The following is a 13,914-nucleotide window of genomic DNA, read 5'->3' as shown; positions in this document are numbered from 1 at the left end:
CTTAGTAAATAAACCCCCTGAATCTCTCTGCAAGGCTTAGTACATCTCCCCCAACTTGAGTTAGTAGTTGACAAATTTTTTTATTATTAATACGTTTAAGAGTCAGTCATAAATAACTACTTTGTGTATTGGTGCATATTTTAGTGACACTTTTTTTATCAATTTGTGAAGGAGCGATGGAAGCTTACATGGAGATCTCGCTGTCTATGTAGATACAGTATGCCAGTTTAGTGTGTATGCCAGTCTTACTGAAGGGCATAAAATAATACTTTTATGGAGAAGTCCTTTTCTATTCAGTCATCTGCCTTGGTAAAGTTGGCTGTATGCACTTTCTCTGCATCTCATAGTGAGTAATAATCTGTGTGTAAATATTCATCTCTGCTCTTTTCACCTGTCAAAAAATCTGAACAAGAGACATATATAGAAATCCTTACACACTACATAGTTATAGATTTATATTATGCAGATATTAAATTATTATTATTATTATTATTATTCAGTCAGTATTTTATTATTTGTTACTCTCAGTAAAGCTTCTCTACATAATTTGGTTATATAAAGTAATGCATTGAATTTTGTTAAACACATAAATATGTTACTTAATGTAAGGATCTTCTGGGGTTGAACCCTGGACTTTTGCACTTCATTGCCCAGCCATAACTGTGTCAGATTCAGATTGGGCACTAGGAGCGCAACCTAGCAAAGCCCAGCCTCCTTTTGCACTCTGATTGATGATTGACCAGTGCCATTCACCCAGTCGGGACTAGGAAGTACTGGCAGTAGCATTCTTAGGACTCTCCCAGCAGCTCTATAGGCGGGATGTAGCCAGGAAGCCGATGGACGAAATGCCGACCGGCATCTTCCCAACAGTGAAAGCCCGGCATGGGACTAATGATAGGCGTCTAAATACTGATGCCTATCATTAGCCCCACGCTGAAATCCTGACGCCCAGCATACCGAACGTAGGTAAGCCGGCCGTCGGGAGCTCATAGCCGTAGGAGGGTCGGGTTAGGTTTAGGGACTCCCGGAGGTACATAGGGTTAAGCACCCCCTTGGGAGAGTTAGGGTCAGGCTAGGGGAAGGGGGGGCTAGGGTCAGGCACCACCAGGGGGAGGTTAGGGTTAGGCATCCCACGGGAGGGTTAGGTTTAGGGTGCAGGGGGGGGTGTTAGGTTAGGCACTAGGGGGGAGGATAGGGATAGGCACCCCTAAGGGGGGTTAGGGGGGGAGAGGGGAGAGTTAGAGTACTTTCTTACCTTAGTCGGGATCTTCATCTGCCGGCCTTCAGGCTTCGGGATTTCATCCGCTGGGCTTTGGTCCGGTGGTAATACATACAGATTCCCTACAGGCAGCCAGGTATATCTCCTTTGTGTTCATGTTAAGAGGACGTGGCCCATGATGGGACGGTCATGCATGAGAAATCATTTAACATAACCGACTGATTCGATCATTGGTGGCCACATTTGGCAGTGTACGCACTGATGCGGCCGACTACCTAACATTTCCCCTGTTCCTTCACAGGGGTGGAATGGGAAAACGATTCCTCCCCAAGGGAGGAAAGCAGATATTGAGTGGATATACACTGTAAAATATCTCACAGTATATGGCCAAGATATCTTTTGTCTGACAGTGTATGCCCAGCATTAGTTCCTGCCCTTCCTGATAACCATTTTCCACTAGCCTTAAAATCCTGGGTTATTGTACGTGAGTGCGCATCAAGCCAGGATATTGGTAAGTGAAAACGGCTCCACCCAGGTCCACTCACCCAGGAAACCAACCCTGCTAGCGAGGACCCGGGTAAAGCTCAGTATCATCTGACCCAGGACCTGCTTACAGCACGGGGAGAGACGCATTCCGGCACAAGGAGATGATGTAATCTCCAAGTACCGGCACTGTACCCGTGTGCAGTGTAAACGACACCTATCCAGGAATATCCCGGGTCAGCGCCGCAGTGGAAAAAGGTATCTGTCCCAGGTCTGACCAGGTTTAGAACTATGTTCCAAATCTCTGGTCAGACCCGGGACTTAAGTGGAAAAGCGGTATAAGTGACCGGTCAGTGTACCCTGCTTATTATTACAGTATAATATGTAATTTTGCACATATAGTATTCTCCACTATGGTCTTGTCGGGCTGGATATAATTAAGTCAGGATTACGTATCTGCTAGACTCAGTCACAACTTAATATCTCATTTATGTGAATATATATTATTATCATGTTACTTTGTTGGCAAATACTAGTGCCACAACCCATGCAGTTCCTCTTTCCTGCCTGGGGTGTCACTCTCTGCTCTGTTGCTTCTATCACACTCTGGAGCTCATTCAGACCCGCTCGCTATATGCATTCGCTCACTCTCAGCGTATGCAAATCCAGCGCACGCCCAGCAAGGCAGGCGATCGTATGGCAAGGCATTAGCACACCCACTATGTCTTGGCATGCGATCACTTTGTGTATGCAGACGCCCACCAGCCAGTCTTAAGACGCCCACTTGCGCACGTCATTGATACATCGACCACCATTGGAATTGCTCGCATCGCTTGAGGTTGACTATATCTTTCCGCAAGTACTTTGATCACTTCAGTGTGAAATACAACCAGGTGACGTGTAGTATGACGCTGCCTGTTAATTATGCACAACTCTGGAACGGCGTTGAAACACTCAGGCATGCCTGCGTTCGCACCTTCACTCCCCCGTTTCTAGTGACCTGCTCCTGTTACCACCCACAAACGGCCTCTCCTGTCACTCATTCAACTGGGCTGTCTATGCTGGGCAAGCGACAGCACATTGCGATGCATACGCATGTGCAGATTGCAAAAATCGGCCAGCTACGAGCTATCGCTTCCTAGCGAGCGGGTCTGAATCAGCTCCTCTGGTCTGTATCTCAGCAGTTTGTCTGGGGTGTCACTCTCTGCTCTGTTGCTTCTATCACACTCTGGTCTGTATCTCAGCAGTTTGTCTGGGGTGTCACTCTCTGCTCTGTTGCTTCTATCACACTCTGGTCTGTATCTCAGCAGTTTGTCTGGGGTGTCACTCTCTGCTCTGGTGCTTCTATCACACTCTGGTCTGTATCTCAGCAGTTTGTTTCATCAGCTGAGTGTGCTAGAAGAGGAACTGCACGGGTTGTGATAGGTGCAGGGTGCTAGAATGAACATTAAATACCATGAACAGCAATGTGCAAGGTATAACACTGGATATCAGGGTGACTGAAAATTATAAAATACTGTAGCAAATCCAACACTAAGGACCAAATGTAATAGGGTGAGAGTGTATAAAATGTGAGAGTTTAGCAGTAAACATGCTAAACATGCATGAGTCCTAAAACATGTAAACTCTCCTGTTTATAGATTAAAAAAACTTTCACGATTTAAACTCTCATCCAGATTTATTCCAATTTTGAAGATACAACTCGACCAATGTGAGAGATTACTGCTAAACTCTCACATTTTACAAACTATCACCCTATTACATTTGGTTCTACATGTTTTGTTTCCAAAATATAAACCAAATGGCCTATGCTTTGAGGGAAGCTAACTTTAATTTTCAACCTTTTTTCGATATGACCATGCCCATAGTGATCTCATCCCCACCCCATTATGTTAGGCATATGCCTTACTGTTAAGCCATGTACCCAAACTATTGCATTGTGAGGGGATTACCAGAGCTCTGGGAAGAGATAAAGGGAAAATGGTGAAGAGAAAGCAAGCAATGGATCTATGTTAAATAGCTAGTTCTGCATGCAGATCTGCTAGCACAATCATAAAAACTAGTCCTTTAATAAAATTTCTTGTAGTCATCATTAAATAAGTGCATTAAAGACATACTGTATTAAAAAGGAAGTATAAAATAATGAAGAGTTTAATTCCCCTTAAAGTGCTACCAAAGTTATAAAATATTTGGTAAAAATATGTAAGAATAACTGGCAAAGCAAAATAAATGCACAGCTTGTTTGGATAGCATGGTTGTACAGTAGTTAGCATTGCTGCCTTACATCACTGGTCTGGGTCAATAGGTTAATTCCAAACCAGGACCAAATGGATTGAAATAAATACGTAAAATAAAAAAAATAAAAAATAATATTTTATCATTATTAGCATTTACCGTAAATACTCGAGTTTAAGTCGACTGAATATAAGCCGAGGTACCTAATTTTACCACAAAAAACTGGGAAAACTTATTGACTCGAGTATAAGCCTAGGGTGGGAAATGCAGCAGCTACTGGTAGTAATCCCCCCCCCTGGTACTGCCCACAGTAGTAATCCCCCCTGGTAGTGCCCCCAGTAGTAATATCCCACCCTGGTAGTGTCCCCAGTAGTAACCCCCCCTGGTAGTGCCCCCAGTAGTAATATTCCCCCCTGGTAGTGCCCCCAGTAGTAATTCCCCCCCCCCCGGTAGTGCCCCCAGTAGTAATCCCCCCCTGGTAGTGCCCCCAGTAGTAATCCCCCTCTGGTACTACTCCCAGTAGTAATCCCCCCCTGGTAGTGCCCACAGTAGTAATCCCCCCCTGGTACTGCCCCCAGTAGTAGCCCCCCCCAGTAGAGAGAGACGTACCGGTAATAAAAAAAAACCACCTGAAACCCCGCTCCTGGTCCCGACACTGCTAGCGGCTCCTCCGCCGCATTGCATTATGGGAGAGACATCATGACGTCTCTCCCATTACACACTGCGGGAGCCAGAAGATGGCTCCCGCAGTGGGAGCAGCAGCAGCCGATGAGAGTCTGACAGACTCTCATCGGCTGCTAATTACAACAGACACACAGCTGCCGGCGCCGGCGTCTGTGTGTTTGGCACTGTGTAGTGTTGACTGAACTCCGTCCGGTCAGCGCTACACACGCGGTGCAGCTGTGTCACAGAGACACAGTCTGCACCGTGGCCCGCCTGGTACGCAGCTGAGTGAGGCGCCCTCCAATATGTGGCACCCTACTCAGCTGCGTAACGGGAGAACCGGCCCTGGTCCTGGAGCATCACTCGAGTATAAGCCGAGGGGGGGCTTTTTCAGCACAAAAAATGTGCTGAAAACTCGGCTTATACTCGAGTATATACGGTAATTAAATATTGTATATTATTCTGTTTTATTTGCCAAATCCTTTAAGCTCCGTACACACGGAGCGATCAGCCAGTGATACGATATCACTGGCTGATCATCCTGCACCCTCCCTGGTATGCTGTATGATTAATAGCGATCATCCAGCACACCTCCCACTCACTGACAACTATAGCGAACGCGGGTCCCTATAGTAACCTGCTCGATATCGAGCAAGTTGACCTGCATGCACGGGCGATGGACGATATCGCTATCGTCCATATGTGCCCGCGCATCACAGATCGTTGGTGGGTTGGAAGGGGTCAAAAACGGAACGATTTGAACGATAACGATATAAACGGTATCGTTATCGTTCAAATAGTTCAGTTTTGTCGTACTGTGTGTACGCAGCATTACTCCCAATTATAACAAATGTTGTTAGGTATCTTTTTAATGTGATTTATAAAAAAGAATTGCTTTCTAACTAACTAAAACTACTAATGTGTATCCATGTTCTTGTAAAGGTCCAAATGAGCATGAAAAGCAATAAGCCTTGTCCAATACTGAATTTTACACTGATTGGTTATTCTTTACACTCTGACTATAGATTGTAGTACAAATGCTATGTGTTTGTTTGAACAGATTTAATAGGTTTAATGTATTGTAGATGTAAGCAAGTGTTTGAAGATTCCACCAGTATAAAGAATGGTTATGCTTTTCAGCTGAAGCATGACTCTCGCTTTAAATATCGTAAGACACAGACAGTAAGAGAGGAAAGCTCTTAAGGTTTTCAAAGCTTTGTACTGAGAAAATTAGCAGCCACATGGCTCATCCATTACATTGAAAGTCTGCATTTTCTGCAGGCAGCCTCATCTCCCATTATGTGCCATGTTGCTTTCACAGACATTCCTTCAGAAAACATCTCCTGGGTCACATGACTGTTTGTGTGGTGTCCACGGTTACTTTTCGGGTCTTTTATTCTCAGCGCTCTATTTCCTCAATTGAGATGTGCAAGTGCTAGACAGTGAGGATGAATACAGTTCTAGACAGTGATGATTAATACTCATTTATAGTGTGGTGGAACACATTGCATTAGCAAGTGAAGTCACAGTAGTGTAGCCTCAGCTGTTATACACTTTATATTACCACGCAAGCAAAATCGCATGTTCATTTATATAGAAGTGGTATTAATTGCATTCAGACATGCAAGGTGTTCAGGAGCTCAAGAGAGCAAAATATATTTGATTAAAGATGAAGGAGACATTATTTTCCTTTGCACACCAGGCAGTGGACGACTAAACCTAATATACATACTGTATTGCCCAGTTACATTACTTATATGAAATAGAAACAAAAAAAATCATATATTTAAATATTAGGATCAAAAGAAAAACATTAGGTAATGTGAGCAAACATTGTATAAAATGGATGTTTAATAAACTGTGTGATAAATACATATATACTGTATATATACAGTACCTGTACCAACATTTCTGTCCATCTACCACACAGTGGTCCATGGCCTACACATGAAATAGCTCAAATTATATTTATGTGTGAGAGGAGAAACATAAGTGGGCTTACAAGCACAGGTGGAACCTGAGAGTAGAAGAGAAAGTTGTATTTATTAAATAAATAGCAAGGCAATATCCTATGCAAATGTATAGAGGCATATTTTACGTTTTTTTAATCATTTATCTTGCAAATTCAATAATTCATTCAAATGAGGGAGGTGATGCAATACTGCATCTGATTAAATGTTGTTTTCGTGCGTGTCGAAATCCCGAGGTAAGTACCCTAACCCTCCCCTCTCCCCCCCTAACCTTCCCTTAGGGGTGCCTAACCTCCCCCCCTATTGCCTAACCCTAACTTCCCCCCCATGGGTGCCTAAACCTAACCCCTCTCCCCGCACCCTAAGCCTAACCCTCCCGGTGGGGGGGTGCCTAACCCTAACCTCCCCCCTAATGCCTAAACCTAACCCCCCCTTCCCCTAGCCTAACCCTAACCTTCCCTGGCGGGGTGCCTAACCCTAAGTCCCCCCCCCGGGTTCCCTAAACCTAACCCCCTCATCCCCAGGCTAAGTGTATACTTACCCGGCAGAGAGGACGATCGCTCCAGCATCCTCAGCGTTCTGGCATCAGGTTTAACATAGGCGTCAGTATTTCAACGCCTATGTTAAATCCCTTGCCAGGATTACTCTATCAGGATTGAGACCGGCGGCCTCTCATAACTATTTTGGAATGACCCAAAATTCATGAGAACATAATTTAACAATTTATTAGAAACCAGTGACCTCGCTGAGGTACAGAGTGGTGGTTAATTGCTAGTCTGGGAATATAGATTAAAGAGGATTTAGAGGCATATTTATTAAAGGGTGAAAAGCATTATCGTCAACAAAAATAAGTATTTTTGCGTCCACCAATATACTGAAGGGTTACTTGATAACCTATTGATATCTCCCATTGCAAAGGACATTTTACGTACAAGCATTGTAGTGGTACTTGAACCTTTCTCTTTTTTTCTTTACAATATATTTATATAAGTGGAACTAAAAGTCCATCTTATGATACATTCAAATCAAAATAAACACATAAATGTGTCTGCAAGAAGACATTTGTGTCCGGGGGAAGACACATTTAAAATGTATCAAGATACAGATGTGTTCTCATACACCCAATACTCAATATGCCATGCAACGCGAGACACCCGCGCGAGTGAGCAGCGCAGAGCAGTTAGCGTAGCAACTTTCTCTTTAAAGATGCAGCAAATCAGCACTCAGTCTGTACCAGAGACGCTGGGCTGCAACTTGTACTGGAATTCATTTTAAATATGTACAAAGTTGCAGATGCAGCACAATGGAACTTGGCGTGAAATAAAACTGCTACTACTGTATCATAGCACTTCCTACACAAATTCAGTCTCATTCACACACAGATGTACAAGTGTCACATATCAAATGAATCAGTGCAGGCTGGTGGAGCAGTTTTGTTGCATCAGATTAAGATGCACATTCGAGCAAAAAGTCGCATGGGACCATGGCGTGACTGTGGCAATTGTATATGAGGACACATCTGTATGTTAAAAACTTATCATCATGCGACGCATACTCAAGCACTATTATTCACCAACACCATTATGTTTAATGTAAGTGATTAAAATGCTTGGGGTCCCCCTTTCATAATGTTAAGGGGGGTATCCACTACCAGATCTGAAAACGGCAGCACGATTACGACATTGTAATCGTGCAATCGTTTGTCAGTCGTGTGATGAGCCTGCACTGAACGAGCAGACATTCAGTGCAGGGTCATCAATCATCTGGAAACATGCTGAACCTGACGATATCGTCAGGTTGACCAGCATGTTGGAGAGATCATAGATGTCTAAACGACCAGCGGGCACGCTCATCGCTGGTCGTTTTAGACATTTTTGCAAACGATTTGCAAACGATTGAACGATCAAACGATCATTATCGTTCAATCGTTCATAAAAATCGCTAAGTGGATACCCCCCTTTACACAGTCTTAGCCAGCTCAGTAGGGGGGTGAATTCCCTAGGAGAATCAGGTTCACATGAAAAAAAGCAGTTCCCCTCCCGCAGGATAAAAGTACCATGTTAGCCTCTAACACCAGTGTGTGGGTAATAAATGTTTATTAATATATAAATTGAGAAATCAGAATGTTTCAGTGATTCCAACAACCCATGACTTCCATAAACGTTTTGAGTAGCGCCTCAGCGCTGCAAGTGTCACCATAACCATGGATTACAGAGCATACTTGTAGAACTACATTTGAAGAATATACAGCTGCAACGTTTGTTGCTATCATGGGATTTGTAACTTGAGTCAGATCAAAAATCCAGAAATTGTGAAAGATGAAATATATAATGGAGGCTCTATAATTAAGAGGAAGGCAGAGGTTTGATCAGTCTTTTTCATCTTTGCAGAAGGCACAGTGATTGATAGGCTCAATAACAGTAACGTAGGGATTTAAGGGCAAGAAGAAATGTGTAACATGTAATGCATATGATCTTATGTCATTGTTTGCCTTCATTCATATAAGCTGCTATATTTGTGGCTGACTGCAATAAAAGCAGATATTAGTCATAGACTGAAATTAAGCAGTGGCACTGGCCTTACAAGCTATAGATACATGGCAAGTACGCTTTAATAGAACATGCTCCCTAGTTTCATTCACGTAGGAGAGCTCTAGAAAGCATAGTTCATATTTCAGTATAATTTCCCTTTAGACTATAAAGTCTGCAATGAAGGGGCCCTGTCAGCTAATGTTTGTAGTGTGATAAAGGTGAGTGCATATCAGTACGTCCTTGCATTAAGATGAAGTTATATGCATAATCCATGATACATGTATTTCATTCTGCAAATGATGAATGTGCTGATTGCACTAGTGTTCCTGAATGCAGTGCATGGTAACTCTGTGAGAGCGGATTTACAGTTAGCTGTATCAGCTTTGCCATTGTTCACACTGATAACTCCCCAGCCATTGAATTAAACAGCATAATGAAAACAGGTTCATCCGTTGTTCAGCCAGCCATTTAACATGCAGCTCTGTGTGTCAGCATCTGGGGTACGGAAGCGTGCAGTGCCTTTTATGACTGAGTAAATACATGTCACATAGGATTTCTGTTCCAAAGTAATTTTAGTTAATAATATATTAATAGAGACCACAAATGGAGTTGACCATTATTGTGGAGCAGTGTAATACTTTTCTTGCAAAATGTTTCAGAGTTTTTTGAGGGACATTAGGACACAGCACTAGATGTGACCTGTACTAGGTCCTCGTAACCTTTGTCACTTTGTACACCAGGCACAAATAAAATAAAAGTTTTATTGAAGTGATTCCAAGGTATATACAAATGTGATTCCAGGTCCTGCGGCATCAGCCATAATGCATGCATTTAATTTACCTTTGGCTAAACAGGCCACATCCACGTTGGAAGTTCTGTAACAACTTATCGGAGACCCACTGTTTGTTTGTATACAATATGAAGTTCTATGGACCCTGCAGTAAAACAATTAACTATACTGATTTTATGTGCATAAATATAATAGGTTTTTCTTACCATACATGCCAATACCAGTTTGTTCAGTTTGTTCCTCTTTTGAGTATTTTTGTGTACCTTTTGGTCTCTGAAGTCTTTGCATAACACACTTCATCCACAATTTCCTGCATGTAACATATTGCAAAGTTCAGTTCTCCTTGAGATAAATTGCTATTGTTACTGATTGTGAATATATACATAGCCATAAGGGATTTCTAATTGTCTAGGTCAGAGGAACAAGTGCGTTGTTAGGTTATATACTGCATGTGGTTACAGTAAAAGTAAACTATAGCAAATAATAAGGATGATGATAATGATAATAATAATAGTAGTAGTAGAATAGTTATCAGCTGAACCACCTCTACCTGGAATATAAATGCAAATATATAAGGCAAATGACACATTGACAATGTTTGTCCCTCGGGCAATCAGTTTGTGTTTCTATCAGTGTATTTTTTATTCCGCTAGACTCTGCTTATTTATTTCTGTTCCTTTTTTAAACCATGTGTATTACACAGAATATTGTATCATTTACCATAATGTATTACATTTATTAAAAACTCACCTCAGAACTGCATGAGCTATATAAAAGTTATTGCTCTGACCTTGGATTTGCTCTTATTGTTTCTAGTAATGGACACATCATCTAATATATGCACATCATCTAATATACTGCTCAGTAATCTGAAAATGCCTTTCACAAGTAATACCTAGAACCAAATTGCTGCATGAGAAACTTGGGATGTCACATTGCCCCCTGTGTTTCAGCAGAATAAGACCAAGCAACATCCCAGAGAAATGTGTAAATTTCATATAGGACAAAAAGTTTAATAAATAAGGCATAGCATAGCAGTTAATGTTTACCATTGTACATCCAGATTTTGTATAGAGTACCGTATTTCTATCAGCCAGAATAGTGCAAATTTTCTATCAATTAATAGACATGTTCAAATAGACTTGTGACCTGTTGTGGGTTTACTTGCTCTTTAACATTGGAGATATAATATATAAAGTAATAAAATGTTAAGCTTCTTGTTTGGTAGTGCATAATTGTACAATGGATTAACGGCTACTCTGTGATTATTGTAGTCACAATATAAGAATAATTCAACTTTGATTGATGTTTAGATGTGCTTTATGCTGACCCTACTAGGTAAGTGTTCTAACCCCTAACCCAAACCCTCCCCATACCGCAGCCTAACCCTAACCCCCCCTGCAGCCTAACCCTAACATTCTCCCCAACAGCCTAACCCTCCTCCTAACCCTAATACCTACCAACTACATCCCCTTTATCTTATATACCCTATTACAGAGGCGCCCAAACTCCGCCATTACAGTTCAAGCTTTAAGAATATCCATGCTTGAGCACAGGTGACTTAATTAGTGCCTCAGTCAATTTTATTTAACCATCTGGACTTACTAATGGATATCCTTAAAACCTGGACTGTAGTGGCGGAGTTCGGCAACTTCTGTCCTATGGTACACACATTTTCAGACTTAGATGGGGAAAGAAACAGCAAATCATAAATTGTTACTTATTGCCATACATACAAATACAACTTTGACAAAATACTGTATAAATCATAAGTCTCTTAGGGGGAGACGTTTCAAGCCTTGGAGAGAAATAAATTGGGGAGAGATAAAGTACCAACCAATCAGCTCCTAACTGTCATTTGTGAAGCACAACCTGTAAACTGACAGTTAAGCCGCATACACACTAGGCAATGTGGGTATGCGGCGGGCCCGGCGGGAGTGCCAGCTGACTAGCGATGAACGACGTCTGGGGGGAGCGAGGCCATGCTGCATAGACGATATGAACGATATATCGTTGAACGATATTGTTCATATTGTTCAGTTTTATCGTCTAGTGTGTATGCCCCTTTAGGAGCAGACAATTAGGAGAGACTTCATCTCTCTCTACTTTATCTCTCTCCATGGCTTCATACATCTCCCCCTTAGAGAGTTTGAAATTATTATTTGAGTATCGCAGTTATTTCTAGTTATAATATGTGTTCCTTTAAATTAATTAATTCAAAATATAAAATATTTATATAATATATTTATTTTGTTTAGGTCTTTCAGATTGCATATATAATCATCAAGGTAGCAAATTCTCCAAGACCTGGAAACTGGGTTTTAGAGCGTTCTCTGGATGGAGTTGAGTTTATGCCATGGCAATATTATGCAATTAGTGACACAGAGTGCCTGACTCGCTACAACGTGACACCAAGACTTGGTCCACCAACGTACAAGAAAGATGATGAAGTGATCTGTACATCATATTATTCAAGGCTTGTGCCATTGGAACATGGTGAAGTAAGTTTTCAATATATTTTTATGATGTTCATTGGATTATTTTTATTTTGCTCATTGTAACATAAATTCTTACATGTTCTCTCAAGAGTGATAAAACCACTTAATTTTCTTGGATTACATTTATAATTAGAAATAATCTCTCTGTGTTACCACTGAGAGCTTTATCCCGGCGCTATATAGGCTTTTTTGTAATGTGAGTTCCATATAGATGTGGTAGAATTTATACACAGCTGCTAGCTCAAAAAGTCAGTTACCCTGCTTATTTAAACCAAATACTTCCCAAAACACAAATGGAGCTGCTCTAGTGTTGAAATAACTAATATTGCAAATAGCTATATATATGTTTGATTGGACATATGAACTTCAAAAGGCTTTCTCAATAAGAAACATTTATTAAAAATTCCATTCCTCCACAAGAATGCATATAGTACAAAAAAAATTTAACAACTGGTGCAGTATGCCAGACGCTCAATACTGTAATAAATGCCGGAGAGCTTGTAAGCATACAGCTGGTATTAGGCTGGAATAATGTAGCAAAACCAGCATTGGCTGAGGTAGGTAGGTGTGTAATAAAGGTTTACTTTAGACGGTGTGTGTGTGTACTGTGTTTTTTTAACTTTATTTTACAGTGGAGGTACGGGTGCCGGCCTCCTGCTGGCACTTGTAGTTCCACAAGTGCCAAAGGGCAGGCATGCTGGCACCTGTAGTTCCACTGTAAATTACAATAGTTTAGAACTATTTAACACCTTATTACCCCAGTACCCATCGCTCCAGGGGTGCGGGGAAGAGCCCCGGGCTTCAGAGTAAGCCTGGGGTTTCGGGAGAGGGGAACCCCTTCTTGGGGGTTCCCCAACTCCCCTGAAATCCCCATCTTGGGCTCACTGACTTGGGGTGTTAATGCTTTGGCCATGGAGTCCCGGTGATAGGGTCTCCTGGCTGTGGCATTACACCCTGTTCGGTTTGGATCCGGTGCTGGTTTTAAATATAGGGGGACCACTAAGCTTTTTTCCCCTATATTTAAAACCAGCACTGGCCCTGCAGCCACCCTACTCGTTTTGTTCCCCATAATTTTAGGAACCAGGACTGGCTGAGCAGTCCGGGTCTGGCTATGCTTTTGAGGGGGGGACCCTACATAATTTAAACAGAAAATGTAACCCTTTTTTAAAAGGTTGACCACACAAGCAGCCTTCGCATATCTCACTGATATGTGCAGGCTGCTTGCTTGGGAGAGTTTTCCAGAGGGAAATTATTGGAATCTCGGGTGAGTAATCTCAAAACGTACTACTCGGGGGAGAAATCTCGATCTGCTTCACCATCGGCTATCTCACTTTCAACTAAACTCACTTCATCGTAAATTTGTGAGTTTAAAAACGGAAAAATCACCCATGTTTCGGTGATGCAAAACGAGTTGAAAAAAAAAACTCAATCAGACTCGATACTTAGTAAATTTACCCCTTATATAAATTAAGTACTAGTTAGTACTATAATTAATTTAGTAGGTGATCTCTGACCAGTGTTTAAT

At 41.8% G+C, this 13,914-nt stretch overlaps 1 protein-coding gene across 1 annotated transcript in view; it reads left to right on the top strand.

The window, feature by feature from the left end:
- The window catches only part of LAMA1 (laminin subunit alpha 1), a 185,188-nt gene that overhangs the window by 52,088 nt on the left and 119,186 nt on the right, over positions 1-13,914 (top strand). The window contains exon 4 of the mRNA XM_088469670.1: positions 12,150-12,392. Within this exon, the coding sequence (XP_088325796.1) occupies positions 12,150-12,392 (243 nt within the window). The remainder of the gene's footprint in view (positions 1-12,149; positions 12,393-13,914) is intronic.

The sequence above is a fragment of the Taudactylus pleione genome, unplaced genomic scaffold (assembly GCF_031769625.1).
Source record: "Taudactylus pleione unplaced genomic scaffold, aTauple2 ptg000093l, whole genome shotgun sequence".
In the NCBI taxonomy this organism is placed as follows: domain Eukaryota; kingdom Metazoa; phylum Chordata; class Amphibia; order Anura; family Myobatrachidae; genus Taudactylus; species Taudactylus pleione.
The sequence above is the reverse complement of the archived record's forward strand: the minus strand, read 5'-3'. Positions and strand labels throughout refer to the sequence as shown.